Genomic DNA, 16,782 nt, shown 5'->3' with positions numbered 1-16,782 from the left:
CAAATATTGGGGTTATGTTATTAGCTACCTCAGGCAACTTCAAAATTTTAAGGATGATCAATGCATAAGGTTAGATAATTCTGAATATGTATAAATTATTTTGATACTTTTTTCACCTTTTTTTAAACATAAAAGAATGTTATGCGCTCTCACCTTGGGGTGCTATGTGAATAGCATCCTTCAGCTTCCGTTCAGGAATGAATTTCCACTGGAAGACAGAATGATCAGCTCCACCAATAGAAACAACCCACTGATGATCATGTGACCATCTGACATTCGTCACATGAGCTGAATGCCCAAGATATTTTTTAAACTTTGCTCCTAAAACAAGGGTGGGGGAAGAAGGGGAAGAAAGCATTTTCAGTGTATTCAGAATAAATCTTTCAAAAGCACAATGATTAAAAAACAGGGAACATTTCTATACAATGTGTGAAAAAATAACCATTAAGCTTTAAATAAAAAAGAATTCTGCTCACTAGATGCCACCAATCTGGATAACTAGAATTCCATTTGCTCTGCTTTGTAACAGGAAGATGGATCAATAAAGAGTCACAAAATTATTATACCATTCCCAGCCTCTAATCTGCCTGCAAATTGTCAAAGTTAGAATCAGGACTCACAATTTGTCAGACCACTCTGTTTATTAGCGCAGCGCTCTGCCAATAACATTCAGAATATGTGAGTGGCCATGCAAGGCCCAAACAGTCTTATTTATACAGATAAAAGAGTGGGAATTAGACAAAGGGACAAAGAAAGCAAAACAGGAAAATTCACCTGAGGCACAGCATGCATATCCTATTTCCTTACTAATTGTTATCGATCTAAGGCTAATACTTCACCAATTGCCCTTAAACGGTGCAATTGTTCTTTGTTAATGTCTGTATTCCTGACACCTGGATTGCAGCATTCCAACAGTTTTGCTTAAAGGTACAGACAGCATTTCTTTAATCCTTTCTATTCTTACTATATAATTCATTCTACTTTCACAATATCAAATAGTAAAATTTTACTTTCATGCATCAGTTAATAACAGATGAAAATGCAGAGGCAGAAAGGAAGGGGATACATGCTAGGCTTTCATGAAGTTTACTACATTAGAATCACTTTGCTCACCTTGTACAAGATCCCACTGCTTACTTTCCCTGCTATCACAAGGTGGCATTTTAATTTTTATTTACACACATTTAATTGGGGTCCCCTCACTGGGCTATCTGAGAGCTTACAGTGCCAGCTCCCACTTTTCCCAGTGAAGAGCTTTGAGCGTTAAGCAATTCTTGCCAGGCATACTCATCACTACTATTACATCCGGTTAGTTCTGTTACCAAATCCTGCGTAACAAACTCAAAATTCAGATATATGTCAAAAAGAAATTGGCTTCACAGAACTCATTGCAGGCGCTCTCATTATTTCTACTCAGCAAGTTCATTAGCTGTTTAATTAGTCACGCTCAAAACTGCTTAAAAGAAGAAGAAAGCTGGTTTCTTTTAGATTTTCTGAAAATTCTTCTTAGGATGGGTTTTTGGATTATCTCACTTAGCAACTAGCAAAAGCCTTGAGGCTATCAAAAGAAAAAAAAACAAACCAAAATCTGAAGGACTTCTTAAACTGTGTTTGCAAAAGGAAATAAGACAAAATAGCATTAGATATTCAGGCCATTGTTGAGTGGCACAAACTGATGGTAAAATTCTATTTCTATAATAGCACAAAGGTTACATGAACTTGCCTAATGTTTGTCCTCAAGCCCATTAGGTAAGTCACATTGTTATAGCCAGGGCTATCCTGAGGGGGGCCCAGGACCCAGAGTGGAAGTGACAAATCTATCACTTCCGGGACCAACCACGCCAGCCAATCACACTGGCCTGCAGGGCCCCTCAAAGAGCAGGGCCAGAGCGGTTGCCCCAGTTCGCTGTACCCAAGGGACGGCTCTGGTTATACCTTGAATTAAAAAACATCAGAGAGCATGTGACCCTTAAAGAACTAGTTGATTGTAAAGTAAGTGCAGATTTACATGAGGATTCTGAGGATGTATCTAGGGCTCTAGGATCAGTTATCTGTTTCTCAAGTATCCCTAGATCATTAAGGTGTATTTCATAGATGAATTAAAGGACTCAAATCATCCTACAGTATCTAAAATATTTAGAAGTAGTAAAAAATTTTGATTCCTTTTGATACAGATTTCTTACATGATCTAACCACAGCTAAGGCTACAATTATGTCACCAAGGTCATGGAATCTGTGACTTCCATAGACCTCTATGACATTTTCTGCCCTGGGACTGGAGCTCCCAGCCAGCCCCGCTCTCGCAGCTCCCAGCCCCTGCCCTGGCGCAGGGACTCCTCAGAGCTGCCCAGCCGCCACGGGTAACCGGGCAACTCCCCGCAGCTGCCCAGATGTGGCGGGCAACGAGGGGACTTGCCGCAGCTGCCCTGCCACAGCCAGCAGCTGGGGAACCCTGAAGCTCCCAGCTGTCCAGGGGTGAGGGGATCCCGCAGCAGCCCAGCCCCACTCCCCAGGCAGGGGGACCCCAGAGCTCCCATGCACAGCAGCGGTGTGGGACGTGGGAGCCCCCAGCAGCAGTGGGTGGTGAACCCTCCTACCCCTTTTGTCAGGGATATTTTAAGTGAAAGTCAGGGACAGGTCACGGGCTTCCATGAAGTTTTGTTTATTTCCTGTGACCTGTCCATGACTTTTACTAAAAATATCCATGACAAAAACTTAGCCTTAACCATAGGACAGTATTTCTCTGCTCTTTCAAAAGCTAGGATTCAGTCTAGTCCCCAGGCTAATCTTAAATATTACGAAGACTCTACCTCCTTGAACGCTTAAGTGCATTGCAGGGGCTATGTCATAGGATCATGGTATCACAGGTTTTAAGATACAACAAATCTTTGAGACTTAGAGCACTTTTCTTGCTCAACCTAGATGGTTTCTGGAATAGAGCTTTTTGAACAACTGTGAAGCAGCAACAACTCTTTTTTGTTAAACATATGAGTTTGCAAAGACTTCCCTCTCACACTACAATATACACACACTCCTCATTTTGGGGACTTCAGTTGAGAGTATGAGGTAGCCTGCTCTGGGCTTCAGCCTCAGAAATTTCACCTGAGATTTTCCTTTATCCTTAGTAGTAGGGTTGAGCAAGAAGTAGAGCCAACCAAGAAAAGGTTTTCCACTCCCATTAAAATTTTTGAGATTTCAATTTATTTCCCATTCCTGACAAAGTTGAGACTTTAGAAGTTTTTTGTTGAAAAACCCACCCACGAATAGTCAATGACCTACTGGTTAGAGTATGCACCAAGGATGTGAGAGACCCATGTTCAAGTCTTTGTTTTCCCTGATTAAGACCAAGGACTGGAATCTGTCTCTCCCATATCGTAGTTGAGTGACCTAACTGGGAAAAATAGATAAATCATCTTTGCTGACTTCTGGCCCAAATCCCTTAGAGGGGGGTAAGGGCTGGAAGAGGGAGGGAGCATTATGAGGGAGACCACAACTACAATGTCTGGAGACATGTTCCCTGCATGTATCCCTAATGAGAAAGTCAGCTACTTCATCACCTTCTGTAGGAGTACTGGAAGCAGGGCCGGCTCCTGGGTTTTTGCTGCCCCAAGGACCACAAAAATAAATAAATAAATAAATAAATAAATAAATAAATAAAGCTATCTGCAGAAGCTCTATCGCTGTCGCTTCAGTCTTCGGCGGCAGGTCCTTCGCTCCAAGGAGGAGTGAGGGACTCGCTGCCGAACTGCCACCGAAAAGCCAGACGTGTAGCCCCTTCCCCGTGGCCGCCCCAATCACCTGCTTGCTGCGCTGGTGCCTGGAGCCAGCTCTGACTGGAAGAGAGGGAGAGGGAAGGGGAGGCCCATTTCCCCTGAGGAAGGAGTTTTGAATTACTTAACCCCATATTCCCTGATGCTTAGTCCTGGCTGAACAGAGGTCAGCTGCTCAGAATAAGGAACAGCAGGACTTGAAGCTGGAAACAGATGACCTGACAGTATATACAAGGCCACAGGAAGCGCTTGCACCTTTTTTAATAACTGAGGCATATTTGGCTGTGGAAGGCATTGGAAAACTGAAGCCTTATATGAAATATTACTTTCTGGGAATGTCAATGTTTGACAATGTGCACTGTGTATGTCCCTCTTTCCCTAGTACTTGGAGGAAGATTAAACTGTTGGCTGTGGGCCAGAGTCGATGACTCAGGCTGAGGCTGCCCCAACTTTGGCAAGACTGCCAAAGTTCTTTTTGTCTTTGGGGGTGTTTAGAATTTTTGTGTTTGCCAGCTACGAAATTTCTCCTTCACGGTAAACTCCCACTCTGTCTTAATCAAGTCCTCAGAAGCAGGTTGTAGAGGAGCACAAAGCTCCTGATTTATGCTAGCTAGGAAATACTTCTGAGACACTCCCTTGATTTTACCAATGGGCCTTGCTCCTGGGGTTGGTCCAGCAGCATCTCCAGGGCTGCTAGAACTTTTCTTAGCATTTGTGAAGAGGTGAAGAGGGAACAACCTCTGCTGAGGCGCCTCATCTAGGATCACCCAATCTGAATCAGACAGTTCCCCTTTGTCAGACAAGGTGACAATATAGGGGAACTTCCAGGATTAGAACCAGAGAGAAGCCGAAGTCAGGAACTTTCAATTTGCATAATTTAACTGGGACATTGGGTGCTGTGGCACGCGCCAGTAATCTCAGCTTCTAGGGATGCTGAGGCTGAAGCTGGCAGATCGCTCAGGGGTTCTAGGCCACAATGCGCTATGCCAATCGAATGTCCAGTGCCACTGACCGCCTGGCCAGCAGTTGGCCGAAGAACTGTCTAGAACAACACGAATGATGTGTTGTGACTGGCACTCTCTGTGTGGGCTGATAAACCTATAGATCAAGAATTTAACTGGGGCTTTTCTTCCTTTCACAAGGAATGGTCCCTCTATTGGCACTGCTTTTATGCTCAAAAGCCCCAGGACTTATGCTCAGTAAATGGACACTACCTCTTTAAAGGTTTCTCTGGGAAAAATGGCTCCAAAATAGCTCTGGGGAAAATGTATCTGCCATCTAGGCTTCATCCTGGGGCAAGGGGGTTTCCTGTGAGGGCCACAGTCAGACCGAAAGTCTACTGCAGAGGTCGGCAACCTTTCAGAATTGCTGTGCCAAGTTTTCATTTATTCACTCTGATTTAAGGTTTCACGTGCTGGTAATACATTTAAACCGTTTTAGTAGATCTCTTTCTATAAGTCTATAATATATAACTAAACTATTGTTGTATGTAAAGTAAATAAAGTTTTTAAAATGTTTAAGAAGCTTCATTTAAAATTAAATTAAAATGCAGAGCCCCTCCGACCGGTGGCCAGGACCTGGGCAGTGTGAGTGCCACTGAAAATCAGCTCACATGCCACCTTTGGCACTCATGCCAGAGGTTGCCTACCCTTGGTCTACTGCAGTGCAAGTTTGGAGGCAAAGACCTCTGGGAATTCCTCCTGAAGGATGGTCCTAGCCCCTAACCCAGAGCCAATGATCCAGTCTGCCACTAAGCATTAGAAAAGGGGGAATGCCTACTTGGAATAAAAATTACCAATATCCACTGACCTAGATCTGCATATGAATGGAGTGAGACCACAGCAGACACTCCTGTAGCTCATGGGATCAGGGGTGCTGATACTGTGCTTCACTGAGTGCATGTGTGGGGATGAATTCCTTCACTTTTTTAGAGCCCTCACAGAGATTCTTTGCACAAAGGTCTTTTATTCTTACTTTCCATAATTACACAATTTCATCCATAGCATGAAACGTGACAGATCAGCAATCATGATAAAACAAACATAATTATAAAGGAATGCCTATAGTGCATTTGTTCTTCTACTGAAATTTCTAGAAACTGTGTCTTACTGCCATACAAAACCTACTATGATATAAATCACTTTCTTACCCAAAGCACACACACACACAAAGATCATAGATTCTGTAAGTCACTATTACATGTTCATTTAATCAAATCATTACTATTTTCCATATTTGTACTTTAACCTTCTAAGACTAAAGCTTTGACATTTATGTAACTCTTAAGACCTTTCTACTTTCCCCAAACCTTTATAAATATTCATTAAATAATTTAAGTCAAACAAAGATATTACCTTTTCTTAAACAAGGATACCGGAATAGTTTTACTATTCCATAGTCATCAGCTGTAACCAAAACTTGACCATTAAAATTTCCATCTACAGAATTGATATCATTGATATCTGAATATTTGGGCCAGATTCCATTAACTTCAAGGCCATAAACACATGTCCATGAAGCCCATTGGATGCCTTTTAATTCTTCTTTATTTGTTACTTCTTTTCCACCTAAAAATAAATGCAAAGACTTAGTTTTAATAATTCACTCCTGCTTTTTCCTTTAATAAATTTGGAGCTAAAATTATCAAAAAATGACCAGAACTCAGATATAGCTCAGACTGAGTTGAAAATTGTACAGTAAAACTATATTTTTTTAACATTCTTTTTATTATAGGCAGCTCTGATGGCAACATCTATAGTCAACACTGATTACTGCTTTCTATTATAAGACCTAGTTTTCAACTGCATATAATTTTGCCAAACTTTGTGGCTAAAATTTTTCATAGCAGTTATCTGCCTCAGGCTGATTTAAAAAAAAAATTCAGCAAAAATAGTTCAGCCATTTCCAAGAACAAAGGTAGGGGAAAATGTGTTGTTTGGCCCCTGTTAAAAAAAACCTTTATAAACTTTTCATTGAGAAACCCTAGCGCCTCCATGATTTTGAGCAGGAACTTGAAAATCTATCAAATATGACCAAATTATACATCTCTGAAAAATTCTCAGTTTATACAGATTTGTTAGAAGTTGGTAACATTCTCCAATGGTTCCACCTGCATTGAACATGCTCCATCCACACACAGCTCTTATATGCTGACTGGACTGAGAACGCACCATTCCAGAGCTGCAGTCATAGCTAGGGCCACTATGGTGCCAGGCACCGAAACTGAGAGCAGGCAGACTTCTGTTCTCTCAATGCCCCACTTCTGTTGTCCATGCAAGAGGAGGAAAAGCAGACTGACATGCTTAAATGCAAAGTAGTGAAGAGGGAGACAGGGGTGGGCTGGAATGGACAGAGCAGGGACAGGCTATGGGGTTCAGAAGCAGGGGGAAACAGGGACAAGTTGTGGAGGGCCAGAATAGCATGGTATTTACCAGAGGTGGTTTTTACCAGGTAAATCATGGTTTTTACTACCCCAGGAAAAACTAGTTAGTCCCAGTTTAAGGAATCTTCTATTTTTAAAACTGTTTAATTAATGCACACCACATTACATTTAGTTTCAGTTACATATTCAAATTGTGGTTAGATAAAACAGTAGATTAGGAGATTAATTTAGGGTTGTACAAATAAAAAATAAAACTGCAGTGGAGGTAATACTAACATATGTAATTACAATACTGAACATTGGAAGGGCTGTATACGTTTCGGTTTGGAAGTTTCTTAAGGAAGTTATACATGTTATGACTCATTTAAATTTTTCAATATCATTGATACAAAAGTAAAAAAAAATGATTACATGAAAATGATAATACCCCAGAGCCATAAGAATCAAGTGTTAAGCAAATCAGAAGCATGCAGAGTTGCAATCTGCCAGTTGTGATACAGAGGTCCATTGGTGGTTCACAACTGTGTGTCAGCAACTCGTCAGGCTTGATGTACTCATTACACCTAACACATTGTTTTCATGATATACACCCAAAAGATGGAATGCAATACATCGCTGGAAAACTAGTATCTCACTGATCATTAATATTCTTGTGTGATATATGTATGAGATGTACTACTATCTCACTGCACTTGTGAATGATCTGCTTACAAAAGAGAAACATCTCAATATGAGAGGGAAAACCATGACAGAGCACAAGGAGTTTCTCGCTGCCTCTGGCTGCTTGTTAGAAGAACTGAAGGAGGGGCTGGAGTGGGTCACCCTGTATATGTTCGCCTGGGGACATGATGAAGTGCAGAAAGCATATTCCACCCTGACAGGTACTACTACAGAGAACTGTCTGGCTCAACTGCACTGGGCATAAACACACCTAAGTGGAAGAGATGTACAATCACTCAAAGAAGAATTACTCTTTTTTAAAAAAGGTGGGGTGAGAAGATATACTAAATCAGAATGATCCACTGATCTAAAAAACATGGTTTCAAATAATTGTTTAAAAATAATACTGTAATAAAACAAACATGCTACTAATAAAATATAAGAATATTTAATTAAAATTAAGCAACTATGGCTCAGAAATGCTTGGTTACCAAAGCCAGAGTACTGAAACAGTCTAGAATATGACGACAAATCTGAATGGGAAGACTATTTACAGACTCATAGACTTTAGGGTCAGAAGGGACCAATGTGATCATCTAGTCTGACCTCCTGCACAAAGCAGGCCACAAAACCCTACCCATCCACTTCTATAACAAACCCCTAACCTTTGTCTGAGTTACTGAAGTCCTCAAATTGTGGTTTGAAGACCGCAAGCTGCAGAGAATCTTCCAGCAAGTGACCCATGCCCCATGCTGCAGAGGAAGGCGAAAAACCTCCAGGACCTCTGCCAATCTGCCCTGTAGGAAAATACCTTCCTGACTCCAAATATGGCGATCAGTTAAACCCTGAGCATGTGGGCAAGACTCACCAGCCAGCACCCAGGAAATTATGGACAAGTCTCTAATTTTCTCATACATGTTATCCACTGAATAATTACTTGGTCCATAACATCTTTGTTCATTTTCCATGCCCTCACCAACTCAATGTTTCAAACCAAGATTTATTAACTATATATTGTACATTGAATTTATAAAATAAAGCAAATTATAAAAATACAAAATCTTACTTGGCATCTTGTAAAAAAGTCTTTTCCCACTGCCATCATTGGTCTGTAAGTATTTACTGTCTGAAGACCAATCCATATGAGTGATGAAACTCAGAGATCCAACACATTCCCCAACTTTTTTGTACCGCTGAATAACACCATAAATATCAACAGAGCTGTCATTGGAGCCAGCCGCAAGGAATGTGCCATCTGGTGAATATTTTAATTCATGAATGGCTTCTTTCCTGTCTTTAATATGAACAACCTCTGTCATATCCCTGTAGTGGAGAAAGAAAATGTGTCACAAGCATAAAAGATAATGTCATCATATTGACATTCACTGTTTCAAGAACGTGCCTGATAAAATCTTGTTCTGAATTCAGAAATTTTACTATTCCTTGTACAAATGTAATTTTCTTAATATGCTTTCAGAGTAACAACTAAACATAAATAGCCTGTGAACCTGTGTTTGAAATTGAAGTTTAAATGCTTCCTTAGCATGTTTTCTACCTAAAACAAAACAGGAATATGCATAAATTACTTAAGAAAAAGTTTATAGTTTGTTTATAGTTTTCTAATCTTTGTACCTACCTGACTCGAAGTACAGTGAAAGAGCCATCCTTCATTCCAAGTGCAAGATGGATTCCATCAGTACTAACGGCTGCACAGCGAATTGGTTCTTCCATATTGCACCGTGCAATCAATGCATGGTCTATTAGGCTCCAAATTCTAAAATAAAATATTAAATAAATCATATAAGGAATGGCTGTTTTCTGATTTTAAAAAAGTGAAGATTTCAACTTCATAGAATATATTCTGAATGCAGCACTGCACTTATATTTTGAAGTCATTTGCTATCAACTTTCAAAACTAACAAAGTTACAAGCTTTGCATACAAGTGCCTGTATATTTAAGAGTATGACTGAGCACCTAATTTGTGAAACTGAAGAGGCAGACTCATTTTGTTAAGTACTTAACAAACAACAGTACGTATTTGTAAAATCTGAATTTTCTATTGCTTAAAGTGTATACTATTCATTTAGTTATAGATTATTGAATGAACAATTGAAAAATTTACAATACAAATGCCCCCTTTCTATTATTTATCATTCATAATGTAGCATAACTTTCTGTATGTGACCAGATATCAAAATAATTTCTAATTTATACTAATCATGCCTTTTCAAGCATGGAATTTTACAATAGTGTGTCAGTTCATTTTTTATCATATTAGTGCATCTCCTAGCAGATTAGCAAAAAGGACACTACATTTTAATTTGAAAAATGTTTTAAAAAACTATGTACAAGAGAATAATTTACTAGAATTTATTGGACTGTAGCCCTATCTAACAAATATAGATACATTAAGTTAAACAAAAATGTCACAAGTCAGATATGCAATTTTATCACATTTTTAAAAATAAACCCATGATGTGAATAAGAATTATAAAGATACTGTACCACATCAGCCCAAAAGAATGCATCTCAGTAATGCCTGATATAGGTTGGATGAACAGTTCACTAAAGACATCAATCAAAATTATTTAATTTGGGAGTTGTGCATTGTTGTTGTTGCTAACCTGACTGATCGGTCATCACTTCCAGTCATGGCCAACGGTTTTGTAGGATGGACTGCCAGAGCCCATAGCTCTCCTTCACAGTGCCCTTGCATGATCAGGAAAGGCTTATTGCGTTCATGCACAACAATCTCAAAAATTTCACTGTCTTGTGTCCCGACTAGAATATGGTCTCCTCTCCAGCAAACACTTCTCACAGACAGACCTATGGGAAAAACACATGTATATGCACTTTGTTAGGAACCACTTAACATTTCACATAGATATAGAGGTGAAAATAAGCCGGTACGGTACGGCATACCGGCAAGAGCTACTATGCCTTGCTGGACCGCATCGGCTTCTGTGGCGGGGATTTAAATCCCGGCCTGCAGCTCTGCCGTGGCCAGGCTGGGGCTGGCATTTAAAGCACTCCTCTGAGATTCCCGCTGCAGCAGGAAACCTGGAGGAGCCCTTTAAATGCCGGCTCCAGCCCGCTGCGGCAGCCGGGGCAGGTGGTGGGGAACTCGGAGGAGCCCTTTAAATCCTGGCTTTGGCCCCGGCCCGCAGCTCCGGTGGCCGGGCTGGGGCCGGGATTTAAAGGGCTCCTCTGAGTTCTCTGCCACAGCAGGGAGCCCAGAGGAGCCGTTTAAATCCTGCCCACAGTGGCCGGGCTGGGACTGGCATTTAAAGGGCTCCTCCAAGCTCCCCACTAAGGTAAGTCCTGTGAGTTACTTTCACCCCTGCATAGATAGCATAGCTGTCAAAACCACAAAAGAAAAAACCAGAAATTAACCCGCATAATAAATAACATCTTACTCTTTCAGCCATGAACAAACTTTTTACCACAACAGACCACACATCCATCATTACCTTAGGGATGCCAGCCTCCACTTCTTGCATTGCCATAAATCTAATAGAAATAGTGAGCCTTGCATATTGGAGAGCAGAGTAAAGAAAGTGTAATCAAATCTTAACATAATAGACGCATGATCCAGCACATTGACATTTACACATAAAAGTGTGTGTTTTAATCCACTGAATTCCTAAGATGTATAGTTATATAATATGAGTCAAGTAGCCCAACTTCTAATCAAAGGGCACACTCGTATTTCTGACAGAGCTGGCAGAGACTACATGAAAGACATCAACACAGATATCAACGGGATGTGTTATTCTTAGCTTTCGTAAGAATTACAGATAAGCAGAAAGTTAAAGAAAAGTGTCATTTCATCTCACAAGCTTGTCTACCCAAGGTTGCCTTCCACAATCATCAACACAACAACCACTGTATTATCTGATTATCAGAAGAAGCTAATCAAGTTGAAAGAGTGAAAAACAGATCCTATTGACAGCAATATATAGAGTAGGGTGGGCTTGGGGATTGGTATACATATTTTGGTACCTAAATATGTAACCTAATTTTCAGTGGAGTTGAGCACCCACAAGTTACACAGAGTTGAGAGGAGTTGAAGGTGACCAACTATTCTGAAAATCAGATCACTTTTATTTAGTTTCCCAGATATAGATTTAGGTGCCTAACTCTAGGCATGTCAAAATTCTTAAATTTTGGCTTTAGTCAATAGTGTCTACTCCACAAGCAATTTTACCAGTTTCAGCTGTGTCTCACTTTTGGCAGTGGGCATCAGAAAGAAGGGAGTTTGCCCAAGGATTTTTGTAGGCTCCAAAAGGTAAAGTCACTCAAGCAAGACACACAGTATGCAAAATATTCCACTAACTTGCGTGGATTGCCCTGGACTAGTGCTACCTGAAAACCAAAGGAAGTGGCTATATACTTCATAAGTTCCTGTTATGTTATCTAATCAACCAAAAATGGGGTGAATCATTCAGAGACAGTGGCCACATCCAGGGAGAAGCAAACGAGTACATAAGCACTGTAGTGTACCTCTGTTCTGCAGTCTCCTGAATCTTTGCACTGGAAGGGTCAGCTGAAGGAAACAACTGAAGGAAGCACATCCTCTGCTTACTGGGATCAGTACTGAGATTGGTATCAGGTACAGTATATTGCCTTGATGAAGATTTATTGGTACATGGTGTGACGTTATATGATTAAAATATAACCATATAGATCATTGTTGCTACCGCTGTTATATAATTGCAACAAATCTTGTACAAAGTGTATCAACTAAGGTGTCAATAGAAAAGTTATGGTTTGCAGAATATGATTATCCTATTTTTATGCATGTATCCTTTTTGTATCTGAAATTATGAATATTGATTATGTACTCATATTTCAAATACGTTTGCTCCAGTAGTATCACCCAGAGGGTAATTTTCATCCAGTCTGGCCAGCATATTGTGAAGGGACTATTCAAACTGAATGGCTCATCAAAAAACACTTAACTCACAATGGACCATAGAAGAGGCTAATCCACATCTGATGGACTTTTTTGTGAACATTCTAGAGTATGGATAATGGCCTCTGCTATGACTCAGCAAAGCATGCAATGGCATGTGACTAGATCATGTGACCCTAATGCCATCTTGTTACCTGTATTTTCCACAAATTGGGCTGAGGGCTTTGTTTTGAACAATAGGTTTCCCTCAACAGGGCAGAAGCTATAAAAGTCCCTTGAAACATTTTCATTTTGCCTCTTTCCTGCTCTGATCTCTGACCTACAGATTTATCCTAATGGGAGCATTCTAACCAACGGACTGAGGACCTTCCAATCATTTGGGAGCAACCAGAGACTTAACAAGCCAGCAGTTTATTTCATCACTGCTTCAAACCTGATTCAAGAACCTTCCAATTATTGTATGAATTTGATTCCTTTAACCAATTTTAACTCTCACCTCTTTCTTGCTTTTTATAAATAAACCTTTAGATATTAGATACTAAAGGATTGGCAACAATATGATTAATGGGTAAGATCTGAGTTATTTATTGACTTGGATATGTGGCTGGTTCTTTGGAATCAGAAGAACGCTTTGGTTGATGAAATTGGTTTTAAATAACTACTCATCATTAAGTGTAGTGTCTGGGTTTTGAATCCAGGACTGGAATACCTAAGAAGGCTGCATTTCTGACTTCCTGTTAGCTAGTGTGGCGAGACAAAAGTTTACTTTTGTTGCTGGATTGGTATGCCTTATGAAAAAATAATCACCAGTTTTGGGGTGTATCTGTCCTATTTCTCAGCAGCATGTCCTGAATTTAGTATTCTCAGTTCTGACCCACTGAGGCATGGTGACACATGGTATAGGCAATGAGGACCTAGAGTCCAGAGGAACCCCACAAGATTTTCCAAAAATGCCACTGTTGGAACAGATACAGTACTAGGGACCAGCTGCAAGGCATCCTGTCCCTGGACCTGCTCCTATAAGAATGATGGTACCGAGATTTTGATTTGTATGAAGAGGAACAAGGAGAGGTTCCAGTCCTTCTGTAATGGGATACTAATGAAACTCCTCCCATAACAGCAATGAATCTAAAACTGAGAGGGAAAGAAGGTCCCTGACTGCAACACAGAATCATAGAATATGGGTTCGAAGGGATCTCAGGAGGTCAGCTAGTCCAACCCCCTGCTCAAAGCAGGGCCAAGCTCCAGACAGATTTTTGCCCCAGATCCCTAAATGGCCCCCTCAAGGATTGAACTCACAATCCTGGGTTTAGCGGACCAATGAGAGGTGTTGTTGTACCAAGAGCATAGTGTATACCACAGATGAAATCAAAGCTGTTAAAGGTCCTGACAATAGAGTTAATCTCAGGTACTGAAAGTGGTGCCAGAAGCAACAAAAGACGGTTACTCACTTTTGTAACTGTTGTTCTTCGAGATGTGTTGCTCATATCCATTCCAATTAGGTACGCGCGCGCCGCGTGCACGTTCGTCGGAGACTTTTTACCCTAGCAACACTCGGTGGGCCGGCAGGTCGCCCCCTGGAGTGGAGCCAGTATGGCGCCTGATATATACCCCTGCTGGCCTGCCCGCTCCTCAGTTCCTTCTTGCCGGCTACTCCGACAGTGGGGAAGGAGGGCGGGTGTGGAATGGATATGAGCAACACATCTCGAAGAACAACAGTTACAAAAGTGAGTAACCATCTTTTCTTCTTCGAGTGCTTGCTCATATCCATTCCAATTAGGTGATTCCCAAGCCTTACCTAGGCGGTGGGGTCGGAGCGAGACGTTGCAGGATGTGAAACCACTGCGCCGAAGGCGGCATCGTCTCTAGCCTGCTGGACCAGTGCATAGTGTGATGCAAAGGTGTGTACGGAAGACCAGGTGGCCGCGCGGCAGATTTCCTGTATGGGGACATGGGCCAAAAACGTGGCAGATGAAGCTTGAGCCCGGGTAGAATGGGCAGTAAGAGAACCCATCAGAACATGGGCCAAGTCGTAACATGCCCGAATGCAGGATGTCACCCAGGATGCGATACGCTGGGAGGAGATTGCCATGCCCTTCATGCATTCCGCCACTGCCACAAACAATTGAGGTGAACGGTGGAAGGGTTTGGTCCTCTCAATGTAGAAAGCAAGAGCCCTTCGGACATGTAAAGAATGGAGCTGTTGCTCCCGTCTGGAGGAATGTGGTTTTGGGTAAAAGACTGGCAGGAAGATGTCCTGGTTAACATGAAAGGCGGAGACAACCTTAGGGAGGAATGCCGGGTGTGGTCGCAGCTATACCTTGTCCTTATGGAATACAGTATATGGAGGGTCCACAGTCAGTGCCAAAGCTCCGAGACTCGTCTAGCCGAGGTGATAGCGACTAGGAAGGCCACTTTCCAGGACAGGTACAGCAGCGAGCATGTGGCTAAGGGTTCGAAGGGGGGCGCCATCAGCCTGGTTAAGACAAGGTTCAGGTCCCAAGTAGGGGTAGGCCGTTTGACCTGAGGGTATAGTCGCTCCAAGCCCTTGAGGAATCTTGACACCATAGGGTGGGAAAAAACTGACTTGCCAGCCTCACCTGGATGGAAGGTGGATATAGCCGTGAGATGTACCCGTAAAGAGGAGATCGCCAATCCCTGCTGCTTGAGAGACCACACATAGTCCAGAATAGTGGGGACTACTACGGAATGTGGAGAATGGTTGTGCTGGTTGCACCAGTGGCAGAAGCGCTTCCATTTCGCAAGGTAGGTTGAATGCATGGAAGGCTTCCTGCTGCCCAGCAACACTTGTTGTACTGCTGCGGAACAGCGCACCTCCGACTGGCTTAACCAGCCAGGAACCGTGCAGTCAGACGGAGGGACTGTAGGTCCGGATGGCGCATCCTGCTGAAGTCTTGCATGTTCAGATCCAGCCAAAGAGGCAGGGGAATTGGGTCTGCCAGGGACAGGTCGAGCAGCATGGTGTACCAGGGCTGCCGCGGCCAAGCCGGAGCGATCAGGATGAGGGGGGCTCTGTCTCTCTGGATCTTGATCAGGACTCGGTGGACGAGAGGAAAGGAAAGCGTAACAAAGAAGTCCCGTCCACGGGATCAGGAACGCGTCTGACAGGGAGCCCGGGGAGTGACCCTGTAGAGAGCAGAACACCTGGCATTTCCTGTTCGATCTGGAGGCGAACAGGTCTATTCGGGGAAACCCCCACCTCCGGAAAATCGAATAAAGGACGTCCGGACGGATGGACCATTCGTGGGATAGAAAGGATCTGCTCAGGTGATCCGCGAGGGTGTTCCGTACTCCTGGGAGAAAGGAGGCCACCAGATGTATAGAGTGGGCTATACAAAAGTTCCACAGGCGTATTGCTTCCTGACACAGCGGGGAGGACCGAGTCCCACCCTTCTTGTTGATGTAATACATGGCCGTTGTGTTGTCTGTGAACACCGCAACACAAGGGCTGTGTAAATGGCGTTGAAACGTTTGGCATGCCAATCGGCCTGCCCGCAGCTCACGCACATTGATGTGGAGCGTTAGCTCCCTTGGCGACCAGAGACCCTGTGTGCGCAGGGTCCCCAGGTGTGCACCCCAGCCCAGCAATGACGCGTCCGTTGTCAGGGACACGGAGGGCTGGGGGGTGTGAAACGGTAGGCCCACACACACTTGGGAGGACGTCATCCACCAGCCGAGGGAGCCTAGAACATTCGGTGGAATCGTTATGATTGTGTCTATGGCGTCCCTGCCTGGCCGACAGACCGACGCGAGACAGGTCTGCAGCAGGCGCATGCGCAGTCTTGCATGCCTCGTGACGAAGGTGCATGCCGCCATGTGCCCCAGGAGAGCGAGGCAAGTTCGAGCAGAAGCGGAAAGGCTTGTAGACCTTTGACCAGTGAAACTATGGCTTGGAACCGGTGCAGGGGTAAACTGGCTGTCGCAAGGTTGGAGTCCAGCATTGCCCCGATGAACTCTATCCTCTGTGTAGGCACCAGAGTGGACTTGTCTGGGTTGATGGTCAAGCCTAGACTCACAAACAGCTCCCTGATGA

General features: G+C 42.8%; 1 protein-coding gene across 4 annotated transcripts in view; it reads right to left on the bottom strand.

Moving 5' to 3' along the window:
- Positions 1-16,782, bottom strand: part of EML5 (EMAP like 5) — a 303,194-nt gene that overhangs the window by 178,700 nt on the left and 107,712 nt on the right. For all 4 annotated transcript variants that reach the window (XM_030558959.1, XM_030558960.1, XM_030558962.1 and 1 more), the window contains exons 7-11: positions 10,438-10,639; positions 9,449-9,586; positions 8,879-9,135; positions 6,125-6,337; positions 154-321 (exon numbers count right to left, since the gene is read on the bottom strand). In XM_030558959.1, the coding sequence (XP_030414819.1) occupies positions 154-321; positions 6,125-6,337; positions 8,879-9,135; positions 9,449-9,586; positions 10,438-10,639 (978 nt within the window). The remainder of the gene's footprint in view (positions 1-153; positions 322-6,124; positions 6,338-8,878; positions 9,136-9,448; positions 9,587-10,437; positions 10,640-16,782) is intronic.

Source organism: Gopherus evgoodei, chromosome 4, assembly GCF_007399415.2.
Source record: "Gopherus evgoodei ecotype Sinaloan lineage chromosome 4, rGopEvg1_v1.p, whole genome shotgun sequence".
In the NCBI taxonomy this organism is placed as follows: domain Eukaryota; kingdom Metazoa; phylum Chordata; order Testudines; family Testudinidae; genus Gopherus; species Gopherus evgoodei.
Note: the sequence above shows the minus strand (reverse complement) of the source record. Positions and strands in the feature narration are given on the sequence as shown.